This window comes from Polyodon spathula, chromosome 5 (assembly GCF_017654505.1).
Source record: "Polyodon spathula isolate WHYD16114869_AA chromosome 5, ASM1765450v1, whole genome shotgun sequence".
Classification (NCBI taxonomy): domain Eukaryota; kingdom Metazoa; phylum Chordata; class Actinopteri; order Acipenseriformes; family Polyodontidae; genus Polyodon; species Polyodon spathula.
In genome coordinates, this window is record NC_054538.1 from 56,529,858 (window position 1) to 56,549,626 (window position 19,769).

At 39.6% G+C, this 19,769-nt stretch overlaps 1 protein-coding gene across 6 annotated transcripts in view; it reads left to right on the top strand.

The window, feature by feature from the left end:
* Positions 1-19,769, top strand: part of LOC121316074 (lysosomal-trafficking regulator-like) — a 134,780-nt gene that overhangs the window by 103,215 nt on the left and 11,796 nt on the right. For 3 of the 6 annotated variants that reach the window (XM_041250816.1, XM_041250819.1, XM_041250817.1), the window contains 16 exons: positions 576-785; positions 1,991-2,167; positions 3,190-3,266; positions 5,627-5,815; positions 6,899-7,044; positions 7,147-7,243; positions 7,339-7,400; positions 8,834-8,889; positions 9,230-9,400; positions 9,948-10,192; positions 10,507-10,573; positions 10,861-11,017; positions 11,647-11,787; positions 12,472-12,689; positions 13,805-14,035; positions 18,112-18,301. In XM_041250816.1, coding sequence (XP_041106750.1) covers positions 576-785; positions 1,991-2,167; positions 3,190-3,266; positions 5,627-5,815; positions 6,899-7,044; positions 7,147-7,243; positions 7,339-7,400; positions 8,834-8,889; positions 9,230-9,400; positions 9,948-10,192; positions 10,507-10,573; positions 10,861-11,017; positions 11,647-11,787; positions 12,472-12,689; positions 13,805-14,035; positions 18,112-18,301 — 2,434 coding nt within the window. The remainder of the gene's footprint in view (positions 1-575; positions 786-1,990; positions 2,168-3,189; positions 3,267-5,626; positions 5,816-6,898; positions 7,045-7,146; positions 7,244-7,338; positions 7,401-8,833; positions 8,890-9,229; positions 9,401-9,947; positions 10,193-10,506; positions 10,574-10,860; positions 11,018-11,646; positions 11,788-12,471; positions 12,690-13,804; positions 14,036-18,111; positions 18,302-19,769) is intronic. The other 3 variants (XM_041250818.1, XM_041250820.1, XM_041250821.1) reach the window with 1 other exon arrangement.

Below are 19,769 nucleotides of genomic sequence, written 5' to 3' on the forward strand. Positions count from 1 at the left end.
CCAATGTAGACAGCAGTTATTATTTTAATAATTTGATTAATGAAACCCAACCAATGACAGCATTACTTCATGCCGTTGTACTTTTAATCCACTAAATAGACCTTTAGTGAGTATATTCATCAGTGTCCCCCTGCTAGTTAGTTAACATTGCAGCTCAATTAGTGTAATGAAAACTACCCCTAATATTATTGTTGCAGTGGGATTCAGGAGGGACTGCAGCTGGTCTGTAAGTCTTAGCTTTTACCTTGTTTTATTTTATGGTAACTGTTTTTATCAAAAGTTGTATTTGTTAGAATGGGATCACAATTCCACTCCAGATTTAATTGGTAAAATTAAATACTTATTATAGGGTCTTGGTGGAGGTTTTATTGGTTCAATTACATCTTTTAAAAAATGGTTGGAGAAAATTCTGGAAGGGCAGATTCTGTCATAGCAATGCTTTATAACGTTTCTTAGGATCGATTGACCTTAAATGAATTGTAGGAATGCTTGCTGTATGGTGTTATTGTACTGTAGATGCCTTTGCCTGTGTGACTGGTTGTGAGTTTCTGCTGAACAGCTGTGTTTCGATACAGGGCAGCTCAGGCAGAGGTGGAACCCCAAGGCAGCAGTGGAAGCGGATTCTCTGGTCTTGCAAAGACACGTTCCGCGTGCAGATCGGGCGGCTCCTGGTTCACATCCTGTGCCCGGCTCGCCCCCTAGAAGACAGAAAGCAGGCCTTGGAAATAGTCTATGAGCCAAGCCATTCTGAGATCCTTCGTGAATGTCTGAGCCCTAGCCTGGAGGTAGGTACTGACTTACAGAGCACATAACAAATAGATATACAGCTCCAGTGTAGGTTCGCATCACTTCACCACAGATAAAGAATTAAAGGTTGATTTTATACTGTGAAAGTGTAAGCACAAGCCAAGTATATTAACAGAGTATAGTTCTTTCAGAAGGGTATACATTTCTTCTTCAAGCTCTGGAAAAGCAAATTAAAGGTTTTTTTAAATGCAGTTTTAATATACCGTAATTCCCAAAAAAGCTGATGTTTTCGACACACTCGCATAAGCTAATTTTTGAAATATGGGGGGAAAAAAAGAAGAGAAAAAAACCTTTTAAAAAAAATTAAGGGCACTGCAGGCGACCTAAACAGAAAATGGCCTTCATTAAAATTGACAGCTGATTCTATTACAAGAGAACTGATGTGAGGAGCTGCAGTCTGACATTCCATTAAACAGGCTCTCTTACAAGCAAACAAGGGATTTATTTATAAGCTCCAAACTGCCAAAATACAGGTGTTTTTTATATAGCTTTTACAGGCTTCTTTTTTTTTTTTTTAATAACACTTTTACAGGCTGTTGCTACTACTTCTCCAAACACAATTTTTTTTTTTTTTTTTTTTTTTTTTTTTAATTACAATTAATTATAGAATGCTTCATTTTTGCTTCTGAAAGCAAATGCATTTTAGTTCCAGAGACACTTAACGATGTGCAGTAGTAGTCAAAAACTAGACAAAAACGAAAGCACACTGTGGTGCACTTGTTATTAGCATTGTGTCATATTTAAAAAAAAAAAAACATAATTAAACATCCCTGTGGGAGGAGCTTATGAGTTGTTTGCAAACCCGGCACCACCCTTCTGAATCTAACCCATCACTTTGGCATGTAACATAACATGGACATCATATTGAGGTCACGTGACTTTTTGGTTACTTGATGATAAAGATCGAACGCTTTGAGATACTGGCTTAATACTCGGTACGCTGATGTATTCTGTGACTCTCTAGCTCATGTTTGATCATGAGTGCCCCACGGATAAATGAATTATTTCCTTCCAGATCTGATTGCAAACTATTTGAGGTAGTTAAGTAAACCCTGTATACTTATTGTGTTGGTGGGCATTACATTGGCCTCTGACTTAATATGGCTGCCATACTGAAGTCATCTGAGCTTTGAAGTTACAGCTACATAGAGAATTTAGTGTAACGTGATTTCTCTTTTTATAGCATGGACAAAAGTTGGCCTTGTACCTCTATGAGCTGCTCCATGATCATAAAGACTGCCTGTCCAAGGAGGAGCAGGCAGCAGTGGGCATGTTCATGACATCACTGAAGCTATGTGGGCACCGGTGCATCCCACCCAGTGCACCTCCCAAACCCGACCTCATAAAAGCAATCAAACAGGTAAACAGGTTGAAGCTACTTGATCAGATCACAGTGTTTGTCCCTGCATTGCCTGTTCTGTAATAATTAGCAGCGTTTAATGTGTAGTCAGGTGTTGAGTCCTTATTCTGATTTAATATCACATAGTGTTTTCTTGTGTGGGGTTAACTTTCTTTTCACCTTTTAACCTGGAAGCAAGAGTGCTAGACTGCTGACATCCAATGACTCACACATATTAAATAACAAGCATGTCTATTCCTTCTGTTGAGCGTCCTACTTTCTGTAAACAACATCCCTTTTTCAAAGCAATTTGAGCAATTACTGTATTCCTTTTTAACAATCTTTCGCTTCTCAAAAATAGCCTGCGTCTTAAGTTCAAGTACAGTATAGTGATGCATGTATTAAAATCGCCAACAAAAGACGTGGCTATCAGAGTACACGAATAGCAACATGACTGATTGCTGAGAAAAGACGAACAAAGACATTACTGCCCGAATACACAAGCTGCAACGTGACTGACTGCTGTGAGAAAAGACGAATCAAAACGTTACTTAAAAGTGTCATTAGCTTCCTGAGGAATTTATAGAGAAGCTTTTACAGTTGCAGTATTTCTAACAATCAGTACCAGCTTGGACAGATCAGAAATGCTGATCAGACCCCTGTATTTTTTTGGCATGTCAAACAATACCGCAGTTTACAAATTGGGAGAAAAACAGGTATGATAGCAGACGGCCTCAAACTGCCTCCATATGCGTAATTGAGGTTGTATCTTTGTAAATTAATATTTATTTAATGTTTTATTTTTTCCTCAAATTTAGGCTGCGTCTTAAATTCGAACGAATACAGTACTATTTATGACCGCCTGGTGGCACTGTGTGCTTTGCCAAAAACATCCTTTTTCCAAGTATCTGGAGTCTGTTCTATAAGCACCAAACTGCAGTGGATAGTGATGTTTTTTTTTTTGTTTGTTTGTTTTTGTTTTTTTGTTATATTATATGACAATACAAAATATTAAAATATCTCCCTGATGTGTTCTTTTTAAGGAGCAGATGAAGTATGAATTGGAAGAAAGCACAAACAAAACAGCCTGGGAAAAGAAAATGGGAAACACTCAACAAAGGTGAGAAAAATGTCATTTTTAAAGTGAAAGTCCCTTGTATATTAGGCCTCATATCAACATTTATAAGTTTATGACTTAGCACATTTTTCTGGTATGCATTTTATAAACCGAACTGACTGAATTGTGTTTTTACTGTGGTTTGTTCAGTGGACACCTAAAAATAATATATTTCCTCACTGGCAAAATCCCTCTTTACGTTCCCTAATTGGGAAACTTTGAGAAATGTATACAGGAGAAAAGTTTTTATTTTTATATGAAAACACAACATTCAGGACACATATGCATGGCTCCCATCTCCCACTAAATGTTTACGGTTTTGTTAAAATTACCACTTTAATGTAGAATCTTGTTTTCCAAACAGTCTGTAGTGCATATTTATGAAGCTATAGGGCTCTATGTACTAATATTAGCTGTTCGTAGCCTCCGTCCTTCGTAAAATTTTTGCTTGCAATGTACTAAACACCGCAAGTTTACGAACAGCATAAAATTACTGCTAATTATACAAGAAATCTGAATTTGTACCTCATTATAAATAGATTTTCAACTCCGAAAGTCTAGATTTAGAACTTCTGGCAAAGGTAAATGAATGGTATAGTGAACAGAAAGAAGTAGCAGGCAAATATAATAGGATCGAGCTGTGGCTTCTGCAGACTATGCAACTATGGCATCAGCCAAAAAGAAAAGGAAAACATTTTTCCACAAAGAAGAAATTAACTATTACTGTTAGTTAGTTAGTTAGTTAGTTAGTTAGTTAGTTAGTTAGTTAGTTAAATGGAGAAAAATCAAGAAATAGTATTTGACACGTCGCAGGGCCGTTTAAACAGGACGTTTCACACACGAACAGCTAGTTGAATCTACATCAGTGAGAGGCATGCATAAAATAACGGGGAACAAAACAAAGTTGTAAATCAAGGAAAAATGATAATACATCAAGGGTAAGCGTGAAACTTCGATATTATAATGAGATTCGTACATTTGTATACAGAAGTAGTTTGAAACAAACACATGTAACTAAACTACCACAGCAGAGATGAAACTAAGTTGCGGGAGTAAATATGACTTCAATACATCGCGGGTAGATCTACGAAGTCAAAAAAAAAACTACGAAAAGTCAAGATACGGAAGAAAAATCAATGATACATAGAGCCCATAATATTTAACATTTAATACCTCAGTATCCTAGGTCACGCCTCTAATATGTTGGTAATATACAAACATATTAGTTAATATTAATGAATACAGGTACGATGCTTGAATGAATCCCCATTTCAAGCGAAGGCTCAGTGGTTACTTCATGGTGAGATGAGAGTCCAGATCCCAGAAAACAAGATCACAAGTTCATGCTTGTTTTGCTTGTTTCATTGGCTTACAGAATTTGAACGCCGCTTCCTTTTACACAAGCAATGTGTGTCATTAACACATTTAGCAACCCCTTCTCCATGGAGAGAGAGAGAGATAACAGTAACATTTATAGAACAAAACTTCCTTTTCTAAATTGTTATATTGATCATAGAAGGATAAACATTTCAGTTTAATTCTCCTAATGAAATTACCAGTACAAGCATGTTAAACACGTAATACAGTAATTAAAGAAACTTCATTAAAACACCATACACTTTTCAATTTTATTGGGGAAACATACTTAAACAACTCTTAAACTTGCATCAGCAAGATTTGTTATTAAAATTATTCTAAAACCAATTTGTTTTTCACTTGACTTTTAGAATAAGGAAATGAGTAATTTCTGTTCACTTAAACGAGTGGTTTCAAACCTTGTTCTTGGGGACCCCATGTGTCTGCAGGTTTTCATTGCAACTGAGCTTTCAGTTACTTCACTAAGCCCCTAATTAATCTGACAGTTTGCTTAATTAGACCTTTTTAATTGTTTTCAGAGCTCAGCTGGAATGAAAGCCAACAGGCACTGGGGGTCCCCAGGACCAGGGTGGGGAACCACTTAATTAAACATTCCATGGTTCATGTCAACAATTAATTTCATGGGAGAAAGTCTTGGAACCTGGTATCCACCAGGTATCGCACTTCTTAACCCTTTATAGGAAGAAAATTGTATATTGTCATTCAGACAGGCATTCTTAATTAACATATAAGAATCAGCTTTGTCTGTTTCCCAGACTGGCAGGTCAGCAGGTAATCTAAACTATTCCCAATTTAAATATTTACGACCTTCTGTTACCGATATCTAATTCTTTGAAGTAGATCAACAGGAATGCTCTGGGGAAAGATTGAGAGACAAACTTAATTAACCTAACAGCATCTTCAGTCTCATTGGTACACAGACCTAGTTTTCAAGATTTAAAATGTCATTTTAGAAAATACGTTCAATTGCGATTTTTTCCCACAAGTCTCATTCAAAGGCTAGATGGCAAGTCTAAGGATATTTCAAAGATTGCAGCAGACATCACCCAGAATGTGTCGCTGCGACAGGGCATGGAGAGGAAGAAGGTCATCCAGCACATCAGAGGAATGTACAAAATAGACCTGAGCGCCAGCAGGCACTGGCAAGAGCTAGTCCAGCAATTAACACACGACCGGTGAGTGACCCGCTAACCTTTTACATGCCAAGTGGTATTGTAAAACCTAATGATGAAGCCAGAATGTGGTGATGCATAAAATACAAATTTGTATTGGTGTTTTTTAATTGAACTATTAATTAACAATTAAGCTTTTTTTTATTATTAGTTTTCTGTACAGCCCTACCTGATTCCTTTTGTCTATTTGCTTAAGTTTTTGTTAGTGTTTTTTTATTTTTAAACATGAGGTAAAACTGTAACAGAATGTTGTCAAGAGTTGTTGAATGTTGTCAGGCACTAAGTGTTGAAGGTAAAGAAAATAATTTCTGCTGCATCCTGTTAAATGACTTTGTGTCTCGCTGCAGTGATCTAGCTGCAAGCAGTCATGTACAGTGGTAGCCAAAGCCAGCTATTCATCTGTCGTAAGGCTGTCACAGTTTGATAATGCAAAAAATGTCATAGCTTTGCAATCCTGTTTTTTTCTGAACAGCATTGCTTCAGCTGCACTTCACTAGTCTTGCCACCAGGTAGCAAAAGAAAGCAGAAATGTATTAAACAAAGCAGCAGGGAGCACTGTGGACTTAGACTAAGCTAAGCTTTAAAGCAGGGACACGCAACCCACGGCCCATTTATCGTCTGACTGCGGCCCAGTGTATTAATTCCATTTCACTTGTGAATATATCGTAAATAATTTTTTTTTGGGGACTTTGTTGACTTTTGCATGAAAAGCAACACACAATTTTAATTTGTAATTAGTTACATAAAAAACAGTTTGAAATATTAAGTTATTTGTTTGTTTTTGATTGAAATCAGGATTTTTTCTGTGCATTGGTCCACATTTACTGTACTGTATTTCTATAGTGACCTGATCTTCAGTGTGTGACACTGCTGGTGAAACGCTGTATTTCAGTAGTAATCTGGGTCAAATCAGTTTCTAGTCAGATAACACCCTCTAGCATGCAGAAAATTAAGGACAGGTTAACTAAATTGCATATTGCATTTTGATGGTCTTTCCTTTATACGATAGATGCTAAAAGGATGATCTTAAATGCTGTGTGTGACTCTGTATTATGTATTGACTGGAATGTGGCTTTGTTGTTTCAGAGCTGTGTGGTACGACCCAGCCTCCTACCCAACATCCTGGCAACTAGACCCCACGGAGGGGCCCAACAGAGAAAGACGGCGTCTGCAGCGATGCTACCTGACCATCCCCAACAAATACCTGCTGAGGGACAGGCAGAAACCAGAGGGTAAGAAGGGCCTGTGCCACACAGTATTCGATAGCTGCTTTTCATATCTGATTTCATTAGCTGTTTTAATGTTATGTCATTTGTATTTTTCTATTCTTACAGAACCAGTCAAGCCACCATTGTCCTATCTTTTTGAAGACAAAACTCATTCTTCTTTTTCATCCACTGTCAAAGACAAAGCAACAAGTGAGCCTATCAGGTACCTGTCTGATTAATCTTAATACACCGGAGTGTATCCACTTTAGGTCATAACAAATATAAAAGCTCATGTACTTTTTTTCCTGATTTTCTTAGGTTCACTCGCAGATGCATAAGTGTTGCGCCTTCGAGAGAGATCACTGGTGAATTATTATTAGGCAAGTACTTTTGAAAATTTGTGTTTCTGTTACAATACACTTTTTAATAAAAATATTTGAAAGGCAGAAGTTTGATTCAGGCAATTCAGTTTGCTATTCCCTTATAGAATTATTTAAATGTTCTGTTAAACAGAAAAAAGTTTCTGGTGATTTTATGTTACTATAACCTTTAGTTTACAGCCCAGTGAGTGTATAATAATTCCCACATGTAAAAAAAAAAAAAAAACTACTGTACACTGATAGTGGTTCAATTACACATACTGTAGCACAGCAGTGTGTTGTGTGCATTCCTGCATCATAGTGCATGTCTGCAAATAATGTATTGCTCTGTGCTAGCCTTTGTTTTCTTCATTACAATATTTCACTGGAGTCCAAATCGGTTACTGTGAGATTTCTCTTCCTATTCATTTTTCACATTAATCACTGAGGCAAGATGCCGTTTTGAGTTTGATCCAAGCTTAAGTGATAACACTTTATAAGTTATAATGCAATGTATTGAAAGTATTCGTTGCCAGTACAGCTGACGCTACAGGTACGGTGTGTTTAATTTGTCATACCATGGGTCAAATGGGGTAAATATTCACGTCTTCCCTTGCACAACGTTTTTATCACAGTTTTAATGGTTATGAAATCAAAAGTTACCTTACTGCTTAAATTAAATGTGCTCTATCTAGCATTTACTGTCTCATTTTTACCTGTAAAATGTGGTAAAGATGATTGTAACGGATTTGTTACATGTGTGGGTTGTCAGTGAATAACATATAACTGAATAGCATTGGGTGTTGACATGCTGCACAGCACGCAGATTTATTTAACACACACAGATGCTGCCACTAGGGTACAAGCAATGGTAGTCCTAGTGACAGATTTAATAAAGAAAACAAAACACAGTTAAAAATAAAAGTTTGCCACACAAGGCAAGAGCTAGCATCATTAAAAGAGACGCCCTGCTTCTGGAACCTACTTTGTTACGACAGCACTCTCTATACTGTTTGGAATCGGCATCCCCTAAACTAACCTACTGCTGTTGCTCCCGAATTCCCGGCCTTCCAGTGACTCTGGGTCGTTGTGACGGTCCTGGCTGAGCAGAGCCTTCAAAGGCACCGTCTTGCAATTGAAGGGTTCCGTAGTAGTTAATCCTGCGGAGCGGACGCTATCCTCCTCGATGGATTTTTTAGAGGGGCTTAATAGTACTTGTCTTTGGTTACAAAATGGTGTATACATATTTGTATTTTGCATATATGCATTTCACTTCCCAAGTGTCTCATTTTTTAAAAAGAAGATTACACGTTTTATATTTACTTAGACAATCCTATGTACAGTGCACTAAAACACCCTCACAGCAGTACTGTCAAGGGACCAACAGTACTACTTTTAAAGAACAACAGTTGTTAATGAAATTGATAAGAATGTTTCATGCTGCTTCTCCACAGGAAAATCTGGGATGTACTTTGTCGAAGATAATGCAGCGGATACCTACGACAGTCAAGTAAGTGAATTCACAAATAAATACAAAAAATACAAACATATAGTACATGAAAAAGTAGTAAATAAACAAAGTTTTTTTGGAATGCCTGTACATGTAGGACACTACTTTATAGGACGGAAATTGCTATGGTATGGTACAGTAAATAGCTAAGTTTAGGTTTGTAAGCATAGGAATTCAGTAAGCATAGGAATTCAGTCTGTGTCTTTTTGATGTTAGAATAAGTCACACACTGAAAATGGCATGTTATGGTTGTGATACCAATCCGAAGCACAATCCTCTGTTTAGGCAATGAAATGCAAAATATATATATATATATATATAGTAAATAATCTTATTTCAGAAGCTTCACCCCCCCCAGAGTCCTCAAGGTGAAACAGAGCCAGCATCCTTCTCCTGGACTTATGAAGAAATCAAAGAGGTACACAAGCGATGGTGGCAGCTCCGGGACAACGCTGTGGAGATCTTCTTAACCAATGGGAGGACACTGCTCTTGGCTTTCGACAACACCAAGGTACTGTACAGATAAGCATAGCTGCACTTGGGGCCAGCATGCTAAACCACAGGATAACGAGCAAGATGTACCATGTTTGCCATACGTTCTTCTTTTATAAAAAGAATACAGTTTGTAGTTAAAGAAAATAATTCAGAAGTTACTGAAAGTAAACTGGAGCAAAAGTATGGTAAATATTGGCCATTGTGTCAAATGAAGATTCTTAAAGGTGCAGGTATTCGCTCACTATATATGGAGCACCAAATACAAATCATATTAGAATCCACAAGAAACTGAAAGAAAGTGGTAGGGTATTTTAGCCACAGTATTTTCTGTTATCCAAGTGCCTTTCAAAACCACATAGAAGTTTTTGTGTAGACAATGAATACAGAAGATTTGTCTGACTGACTGCATGACATTCTTTGAGCATTAACACCTACAAAACTCATTACCTGCATGTAGAATGTTTATGTTGTTAATGTGTCAACAATACCCAAGCTGGTGAAGGTTATTCAACTGAGTTTAGCATTAATCATTTTTAAGCGCATATTTATATCTGCTTACTTAGGTCCGTGATGACGTTTACCACAACATCCTGACATCCAACTTGCCCAATCTTCTGGAATATGGAAATATTACGGCTCTGACCCACTTGTGGTGCTCGGGGCAGATCACAAACTTTGAGTATTTGACCCACCTTAACAAACATGCGGGTCGCTCCTTCAACGATCTCATGCAGTATCCCGTGTTTCCCTTCATTCTCAGCGACTACACCAGTGAAACGCTGGATCTCAGCGAAACCACTATCTACAGGTCAGTTAATCAGAATTGAAAAGCCTGAAATGTTTTCTTGTTCAGCTGCAAGAAAATAATGCTGTTGATTTATTGTGCCACCACACCATTTACCCTTATTAAATCGGTGTTTCTAATCGGTAAACTGTATTGAGTAAGAATGTACAAAATAATGTAATAGTTAAGTTACCAGAATTAAAACCAAGTTTGTTTTTTTGGTTATGTTATTTATCAATCAACTATGTCTTTGGTAAATCTGTGCTATGCAGTTAACTAATAAAATGACAAGAAAAAAGTATTGCAGCTTTATGAAAATATTCATCTTTTTCCTTCAGAAATCTTGTGAAACCCATAGCTGTGCAATCTAAAGAGAAGGAAGACCGTTATGTGGATAACTACAAGGTATTGCTTGATCATGCCTATTGTCAGTCAGTGAGATGGTATCTTTGACAAAGTCTTCTATGGTAATTCTTTTTCTGCATTGCATTATTCTAGTGATTGATCAGATTGAGGACCAGCATAGTTTCAGAAAGAGTATTCACAAACAAGGGTGATTGCAATCGAAAACTTAGGTGTCACTTCATGACTTATTTTCCTGCTTTACGGTGCTATTCAATCAAGCATAATAGATATAAGAGAATATATATTGTAAGAAACATGATATGAGGAGGTGCTGCTCTGTTTTGCAGTACCTGGAAGAGGAGTTCCGGAAGGGGTCTCGAGACGATGACCCCATGCCCCCTGTGCAGCCATATCACTACGGGTCCCATTACTCCAACAGTGGCACCGTCCTGCACTTTCTGGTCAGGATGCCTCCCTTCACAAAGATGTTTTTGTCTTACCAAGGTGCGTTATTACAAGAGGACTACGTGAAGACACTGGGGGTGGGGTTGCAAACAAAGTTTAGCATGAAAGGATGAAGTAAAATGTTCATTGATTTTGTATCAGATTATTTTTGTGTTATTTTTGAGTCTGAATCCTAGACTTGTAAATTATTACAATGGGCTTGAGTCAGCTGCAACATTTTCTACAATCTTAAGCTCTTGTTATTAAGCCATGTAAATCTATACTGTAGTTCCTACATTTTAAAATGTAAAATTGGTTGGGTATGCAAATATCAGAAGTCGGTTTTAAAGTTATACCCTATCCAGTCATCTAACATTCTGCTTTTTTTTTTTTGTTGTATTCAATTTTATTGTAAGTAGTTGCATATACAAAAAAATAGTATGTTGCCTGTACAAATAACCATGTAAAAGGTTAAGACTCACTTTGAATTGGTTCAAAGCTTACTTGCAACTTGGAATTGTTTTTTTAAATGGCACACAGTGATGTATTTTCATGTATTGTATGATTCTCTGTATGTTTCTTATATAGTTTTTAGTGCATCTATGATACAGAATCTTCAGTCATTAAAGCAACAAGTAAATATTACTGTCAAGAGCTGTTTATTAAATACATATTCATTTTCTCAACAGACCAAAGCTTTGATATCCCAGATCGGACTTTCCACTCAATGAACACCACGTGGCGGCTTTCATCATACGAATCCATGACTGATGTAAAGGAGCTGATCCCTGAATTTTTCTACCTGCCAGAATTTTTAGTGAACAGAGAAGGTACAGTACAAATCAGTCACTTACATACAAATAGAACAATGCGCCCCCTGGTGTGCTACAAGAGAAAGTACAGCCTTATTTTGTTAAAATAAAACGTTGCTAAAATGATGGGATATCCAACACAGTAGATTATAGAGTAGTTAGGTTCAGTTAATAAAGACCTGGTTGATAATGCTCCAGACTGCTCAATTCAATAGTTAAATACATGGTTGGATCAAAGTCCCGGACTGTAAAGGAGTGCCTCAAGTTACTTCCACAGACCGAGACTAGAGTGTTTTCCCTGATTTCTGTTCTATATGATGTGCTATCTTACAAAAACGCTATACTAAGTAAGTGTTGTATTCCCCTTAATTTGTTACACTTTGGTACAAACTTTATTTTAGCAATATAAGGCACTTACACAAGGTCTTTCAACAGGTTCAATATTTCTGTTTAGGTTTTGGACAAGTATTGCATACATCATTTGTCCAAACAAAATATAAAATGCCTATGTTGCCTCCATACATTGCAGTGCAGTTGGTGTTTTCAATTTGAGCCCCGAGATTTAACAAAAAGAATGGCCTTCATTTGATTAAAAACTTTATATACTTTATACCACAGTATACCACAGTGCATTTTAGGGCAAATGTATTAATTTATGAGCTACAACATACAAGAAAATAAGCACCTTTCCTTCCCTGGCAGGCTTTGATTTTGGAGTGAGACAGAACAGCGAGCGGGTGAACCACGTCAACCTCCCGCCCTGGGCACGCAATGACCCACGTCTCTTCATCCTGATCCACCGGCAGGCGCTGGAGTCGGACCAGGTGTCCCAGACCCTCTGCCAGTGGATCGACCTGGTCTTCGGACAAAAGCAGAAGGGCAAGGCAGCAGTGCACGCAATCAATGTCTTCCACCCAGCGGTGAGTACAACAGGCAGCTAGCTATGTTGGATAAGGGTGATTTATAAAGTTAGCTGCTGTGGGGTAAAAAACATTTTGAATGATCCCACCCATCAAAGAAGTGTTGTGTTCCCCATAAACTGCTGTTATTTTGCAATTTTCCCTGATTTTTACTAGCATTTACAGTGTTTTACCAAGATTAGCTACTGTTTTTACAATTCTTTACCATATTTGATTTTGTGTGCTTTAGCATGTTTTAGGTATACTATACTACATTTCTCTGTGTTTTTTTTTTTTTCTGTGTTTTTACTTTAGTATAAATTATGAGGGCAAAGGTTGCATTGTACTTTTACAGCTAGTTTCACAGACCATGATTTAGCATCTTGGACAACCTAATGTTACTATAGGTAACATAACCCAGTTATTGCAGTAAGAATTTTAAGTGTCCTTTTAGATTTTTTGGGGAATCTTCACCTGGCAAGTTTCATTGCTCTGCAGTGCATTTATTTTTCTGTAACACCTGAGTGCAAAACTAACTTTCTAATTACCCAGTATATCATGTTTGTTATCCATATTGAACCTAAAAGCACAATTCTGTGCAATTGAATCATTCAATGTAGTTGACATTTTCAGCTTTACACCGCCCATCATTATTAATATTAATGTGTTTGCTGGAGGGAGGCTGAGACCACCTGAACATATTCCATACTGTTTATTCCAGGTCAGGGTAAAACAGGGCAAGTTTAGGTGCGTTCTAACCAGTGCGCCACCTAAACTAAGGGCATGCAAAATGAGAAAACACTATTTGTTCTGCTTTAGACATTATGTATATAAATTACATTTTAGACCAGATTTAAATATTTGACTGAATGAGACTTTGAAAGATTTCCTCTTCCTCTTTTTTTTTTTTTTTTTACAGCAAGTTTTTTTCCTTACTCCTGTGCTAACATCTCTGCACTGGCTTCCGGTCCGATTCAGGATAGATTTTAAGGTGTTGCTTTTAACTTATAAGGCATTAAGTGACCTTGCACCATCGTATTTAAATTATCTTTTAATACCCTATATTACAGTACAGTAGATTGAGTTTGTGGACAATCTTTGCTTTCATATTTTTAAATCCATCTCTGTGTCCTTAGACGTACTTTGGGATGGATGTGTCTGCGGTGGAGGACCCAGTGCAGCGCAGAGCCCTGGAGACCATGATAAAGACGTACGGACAGACTCCTCGGCAGCTCTTCAATGCTGGGCACATGAGCCGGCCCGCCTCCCGCCTCATCATGGAAGGAGAGCTGCCCGCCGCCATGGGGCTGCTTGTTCAGTTTGCTTTCCGAGAGACCAGAGAGCATACCAAAGAAGTGGTGTATCCGGTATGACAACTCCCTGCCTCTGACAGTCTTACTAACATCCTGATTTGAGTAGAATTAAGAAATTGTCATAAATGTTGCTTCAGTTTCAAAAGCAACTGGCAGTATACAGAAAACATAGTGCAGACTTTTGAAAAGTCAACAATTTTCTATATATTTTTTTGCCCCCATATTACACTGCGATATATTTAAAAGTAATACATTGTAGAAATTCTACTGCCTTACAGCACAGTAGATGGCAATACAGTTGCCAGCACATAGAACGGCTGCATTTGTGTTACCGTGATTCACCCGCAGTGAGCGATGGATAGCGATGGAGTTTATGTATAAACTCCCACACAATAACCTGACATTCAGAATGTCCCGCAATTACCAGCACGTAAACAAAACAAATCTTTATTAAGACACGCATTATACTAATAAAAAAAAAATTGTGAATGTAATAAAAAGTAAGTGCAAAAACTATCCTCCTCAACTTCAAAAAAACTTTTTTGAAGCAACGTTACATTGCTTGCTGACTTTAGCAAATGCACAACATCTGGCAGAGATTTTATTTACACACTGAAAATTACACACTTCTTTCCAGCCATGTTGCTGTTGCAGTCGGTGCTGTTTTTTCAAACTGTAAACCTGACAGTTTGACAGATAGCAACAGTACAGTACAGGCGTAATCGCTCAGTAACGAGGTGCAAACAGCTGATTGGTAGAGCTGTTAAGCTTTTACTACAGTAAAGTGCTTCTCTTTGTATTGAAATGTACATGAAGGGCAAGGTAACACAGTGAAAACAGCTGATTTGTGGATTAGTAAGAGCGCTTACTACAGTATAAGCAGTTTATTTAAATCTATGTGAATGGTACATAACGAAATCCAAACAGTTTGCCCAAAATATGTGGTGTGTTTAACATGTTATAAATGATGCCTTTTGTTATAGAAATCAATGGGAATGGCAAACGCTGTTTGTCCAATATAAACGGCTGCCCGCAGTAAAGAGTAAAAATGCAGTAACTCTGTCAGCTTTGTAGACAGCATTTATTTATTTATTTATTTTATGTAGTAGTTGCCAATTTTTTTTTATTATTTTCTCCCAATTTAGAGTATCCAATTATTGTTTAAGCTTGGCCCAAACGCTACCACCCCTACACTGACTAGGGAGCAGCGAAGACGAACACACGCTGTCCTCCGAAGCGTGTGCCGTCAGCCAACTGCCTCTTTTCACACTGCAGACTCGCCATGCACCCACCTCGGAGCTAAGGCGTCGGAGGACAACGAAGCTCTAAACCCCCCCCCCCCCCCCCCCCCCCCCCACGCACCCACCCATTTGATTTCAAACAAAGGTTGAGACTCCCGCTTCTCTCTAGCTCACAAAGCTATTTTACAGCGAGTTGAGTCACACTTGTTTTTTCTGAGAAAGGAAAGTGTCTGATTGAGTCCACCTGCTTCTTGCGTTGAGCTCTGTGGCAGAGTGGATCGTCCCTGACACAGTGGCATGCTTACATACTAGGGCGGTCCACCAAACCCTTTGGATTCTTGGACAAACTTCTGTTTTTACCAGCTGAACTACGTTTCTCCCACGCTCTTGTGTCATTGACCCCGTAGGGAAATTTGAGTGGCTTCGTCTGCATTTTACTCTTTCTCCCTCAGAGCAGATGGAGGAGGAGCCAATGCACACACACACAGTCTCACACACTCACGGCTTCAGGCTCCACTCCTGAGTAGCCTCAGTGCAGTTGTGCACCACCCAGAGAGCTAGCTCTTCCCAGCACTGGTTCGGTTTCAGTGCGTAGAGTAGAGCAGCGGCTCCAGCACTTGTATGTGTACTACACAGCAAGTGTTGTAATCAAGCAGCTGGTTATCACAAGGCAACTGCTGTTTACAGTCAGCACACAGCACTGTAAGCAGTCCAACACAGAGGCAGCTTTGTTTTATCAGTACAGTAGCTTTTGAGCTGCTTACAGTTAATCACACTACATTAACAGCTCCCTGGCAGCTTTGGTGCCTGCAGTTGTAGCTCCCACCCGTCAGGTGCTGCTGGTGATAATTACCCCCAGCGTCGATCCAATTCAACGTTGAGAAAGGCACAAGCTCCCTACCAGCACCTGCTGGAGATCTATTAGGTGCTTGCCGGTGGTTGGTCAGCCCAGTGTCGGTATAATTCGACCCCGACTGGCAGTAAAATAAAAAGAGCCCCTGTGTATTTGGGATAAAGTGGCACGCACGAGTCTTGTTTAAGCAAGCACCAGAGTCTTTCACAGAGCCCGCTGATGTCGGGCAGGAATTTATCTATAGCGCCTTTTGGCATGCATTTTCACCACACCCCCAGCTGTCACAGCGTGGCCATGCCTGGCTCATTTCATGGCTAGAGGAGTTCCAGTTAGCAGGAGCAAGTACCCTCAACTCCCCTAATGAAACAGAGTGTGGGCGTGAGCGCTCGAGGTTCCTGTCGAGTAAGCGTGATTAGAAGAGAAGGAGGAGACATCGTTCTTCATCCTCCTCCTCCTCCTTTTCCTCAAGAGGGGCAAGAAATAGTGGAAGATGCTCTTGAAAGGAGAGTAGGGAGTTTAGAGACTTGAAGACCAAGGTCAGGTCCCTTTTAGAGCTGCACTCCAGGTCTTCAGCATCAAGTCTGCCACAGGTGGCGACTCTATCAAATTCTACAGGCCCAGCCCGCCAACCCACCTAGCGCAGAAGACCTGCTGTCTGTAGCAGCCTCAGAATCAGGTCCATGTTCTCGGGTGGGGGAGGAGCCTGGGCCCTGAAGAGGAACATCTTATCGAATGCCCTCCTGCTGAGTTGAGGGAGCTGATAGGGAGGATGTGCCATGCCATTGATATCTCACCACAGGAGCAGCGGAGCGAGACTTCATTCTTTACCCTGCAGCTGCCCTCCAAGCCACCTCGCACATATCCGCCCCTTATCCCACCCTACATTCAAGAGGTGGAGGCTGGCTGGTCCGCCCCCTTCTCAAGGAAGGGTCTGTCGCGGTGCAGGTTGCCCAGTGTTGCAGCTCCTACAGCCTCACTGTGCGACCAATGACCCAGCTTCCACCAGGTCCTGAGGCAAACGCACCAGAAGAGGTGACCAGTGGCATCGGGACTAGTTCTCAACCACTTACAACTAGTTTTCGAGATAAACAGAGATCTGCAAACTCACACCAACATATAGGATAAAGTTCTTGGGGTTAACTTTGGAGATAGCAAATCTTGTCTGAGTCTCTTCACCCTGAATTCCCAGTTAAAGGTTAGCTCTTTTCAGAGACTTTTGGGGCTGTTGGCAGCAACCGTAACTGTACTGCCATTGGAGCCTATGGACGTGAGGTTCGGCACCCCAACAATTTTGACGCAACGGATTCCACCCCATGCCGTCTGGGGTTCTCTGGACCAGCAGGAGAAGGAATGTCTAATGAAGATCCAGGTAGAACGGAGATCAGTCCACCTGGTGGCACCAAGATGGCCAAGCAAGGAGACATTGGTTCCCTGGAGATGCAAGCAGGGAAGCGGTGGAGGCTCAACCCCACATGAGATTTACTATTGCAGCATGCACATTCTAAGCATAATAGCAAAACTGTCACGAGGCAAAGAAAGGTCATAGGAAAAATATAAAATGACAATTGAATAATTATTTTGCACATTACATCTGGCTTCATTATAATTGTGCCACACCTTAAAACACCAGATGTCATTCCCACATTTCCTGTAAAAGAACAGTGCTTTCCCATCAAATACTTAATGCTCTGGCATGTTCCGTTTCCTCGGCAATGATTTGATGTTGTAAGAACCAAATAAACCAAAGGAACGTGAACCACAGCACAGCACATAAAGTATTTTCCATGTTTGGCATGATGGAAAATGTTTTTCCAGAGAGAACTTCCACTCTAGTAATCAGCAAGAGGACAGAGTGCATTTAGAAAAGTGCAATTTGAAACCAATAGAACTCAAGTCTGGATGTAGCTGCAAGTGAACCAGAAAAAACTAATTGGAATTGACTTTAAAAGAAACTCAAGTTTGCTTGAATTTTTTGGGTGTGAAATGAACCAAATCCCTAAGACATATGAGTAACCACTGTTCTTTTGTATTTTCAGAGCCCTCTCCCCTGGATTAAGTGTTTGAAGTGGGGCGAGTATGTGGGCTCCCCCAGCTCCCCCGACCCTGTGGTCTGCTTCAGTCAACCACATGGGGAGCGGTTCGGGTCCCTACTGGCACTGCCCACTAGAGCCATCTGCGGACTGTCAAGGAAATTCTGTCTCTTGATGATTTACAGCAAAGAACAAGGTAATTAACCACCATTACATAACGTAATGCTACATTAAATTCCCTAAGGAAGAGTTCCAAATAGGCAAATTGGTTTCTAAGCTGCTGTAGCAGGCCTGAGGTCATGCACATAAGGAGGGGGCTTCTGGGATTGTCTATTGTAAATGTGAGTGTTATGATTGTAGAAATAAATAATTGTGGGATTGATTTTTAATAGGGAAATATGTAGCAGCCTGCCTGCTGTGTTTAATTGTGAAGACGAGCAGCATGTGTGCGTTTACTAGCTGTGAGCTCCTAATCAACAGGTGTGTGTGGTGCAGCAGAGGGCCAGGAGTAAAAGGGTCCCAATTATACAGATTGGGGCTGCTGTAAACCATAAGGGTCAGAGTGCTGCTGCTGCTTCCAAAACATCGTTCGGTCTTTGCTGCTGAACAACTGGATTCAGGAAATGAAGCAACCCACTCAAACAGTGATGTATATCCAAGGTTGGAGTTGGGTGAACTCCCCGAAGGACAGGGAGTTTGTTTCGGGATAGTAGATCCCACCCAGTATAGCAGACAGCAGACCTCCATTTTGTTAGCAGAGTAGCGCGATCCGTTTTCATGGGACCTTGTATTTTGATGGTTTTTGTTTTGCCTTCTGTACACTGGCCGTATGTTTCCCGTGAGCTACCGTTGCTGGTAGCGTCACATGAGGTGAATCTGTACATAAACGGTAAATAAACCTGTGGGGCGTGTCAATCCCAACCTTCTGTCTCCATTTCCTGTCAATCCAGCAGTGCACATGCATGCACATCATCCAGAGAATTAAATCAGACATTCATTGCAAGTACTCCTTACATTAAGGGTAGCAAGACCCCTGTTACAGCTACCAGCAACAGTATTTAAAACAAATGTTGTTTGAGAACCGTACAAAAAAAAAAAAAAATCTTAAATTATTAATGTGTTGTTCTTTTGTGATGTTTGACAATAAAATGTTTTGTACAAGTCACTACAGATTGTACAGCTCTTTACTTATTTTTTGTACTTGGTATGTAATAAACCGAGTTGGATATGTGTGTCCAATGGGGAAGTCTGATAATTACCTCCAGTATGCCTTCAGCTCATAACAAACATGCCCACTTAAACTGTTGTAATTTTCTTAACAAAATGCTGTGGACATGTTATATTAAATTGTAAAGGATACCAGAGAATACAGGAAGGCTTTGTTTTACTTAGTCATGCAGTGAATCTAGTGTGTATGCCCTGCATTGGCTAAGCCCTGTCATTGTAATCTAAAGTTGAGGCTAACGTCATCTTCATGCCAATCCCCTGTTTTGCTGTTGATTTTTATTTTTCTCCTCTGGTATGGTTAGGTAATAATACCTCATACAGACCACAAGTAGTATCATACTGTATGTCAGCTGTATGTGCCACATGGATGGGATTGCTATTACCTGTATAGCCAAGTAAAAGTAAAGGCTGGAAAACAAAAAGGATGTCCTTTGCCA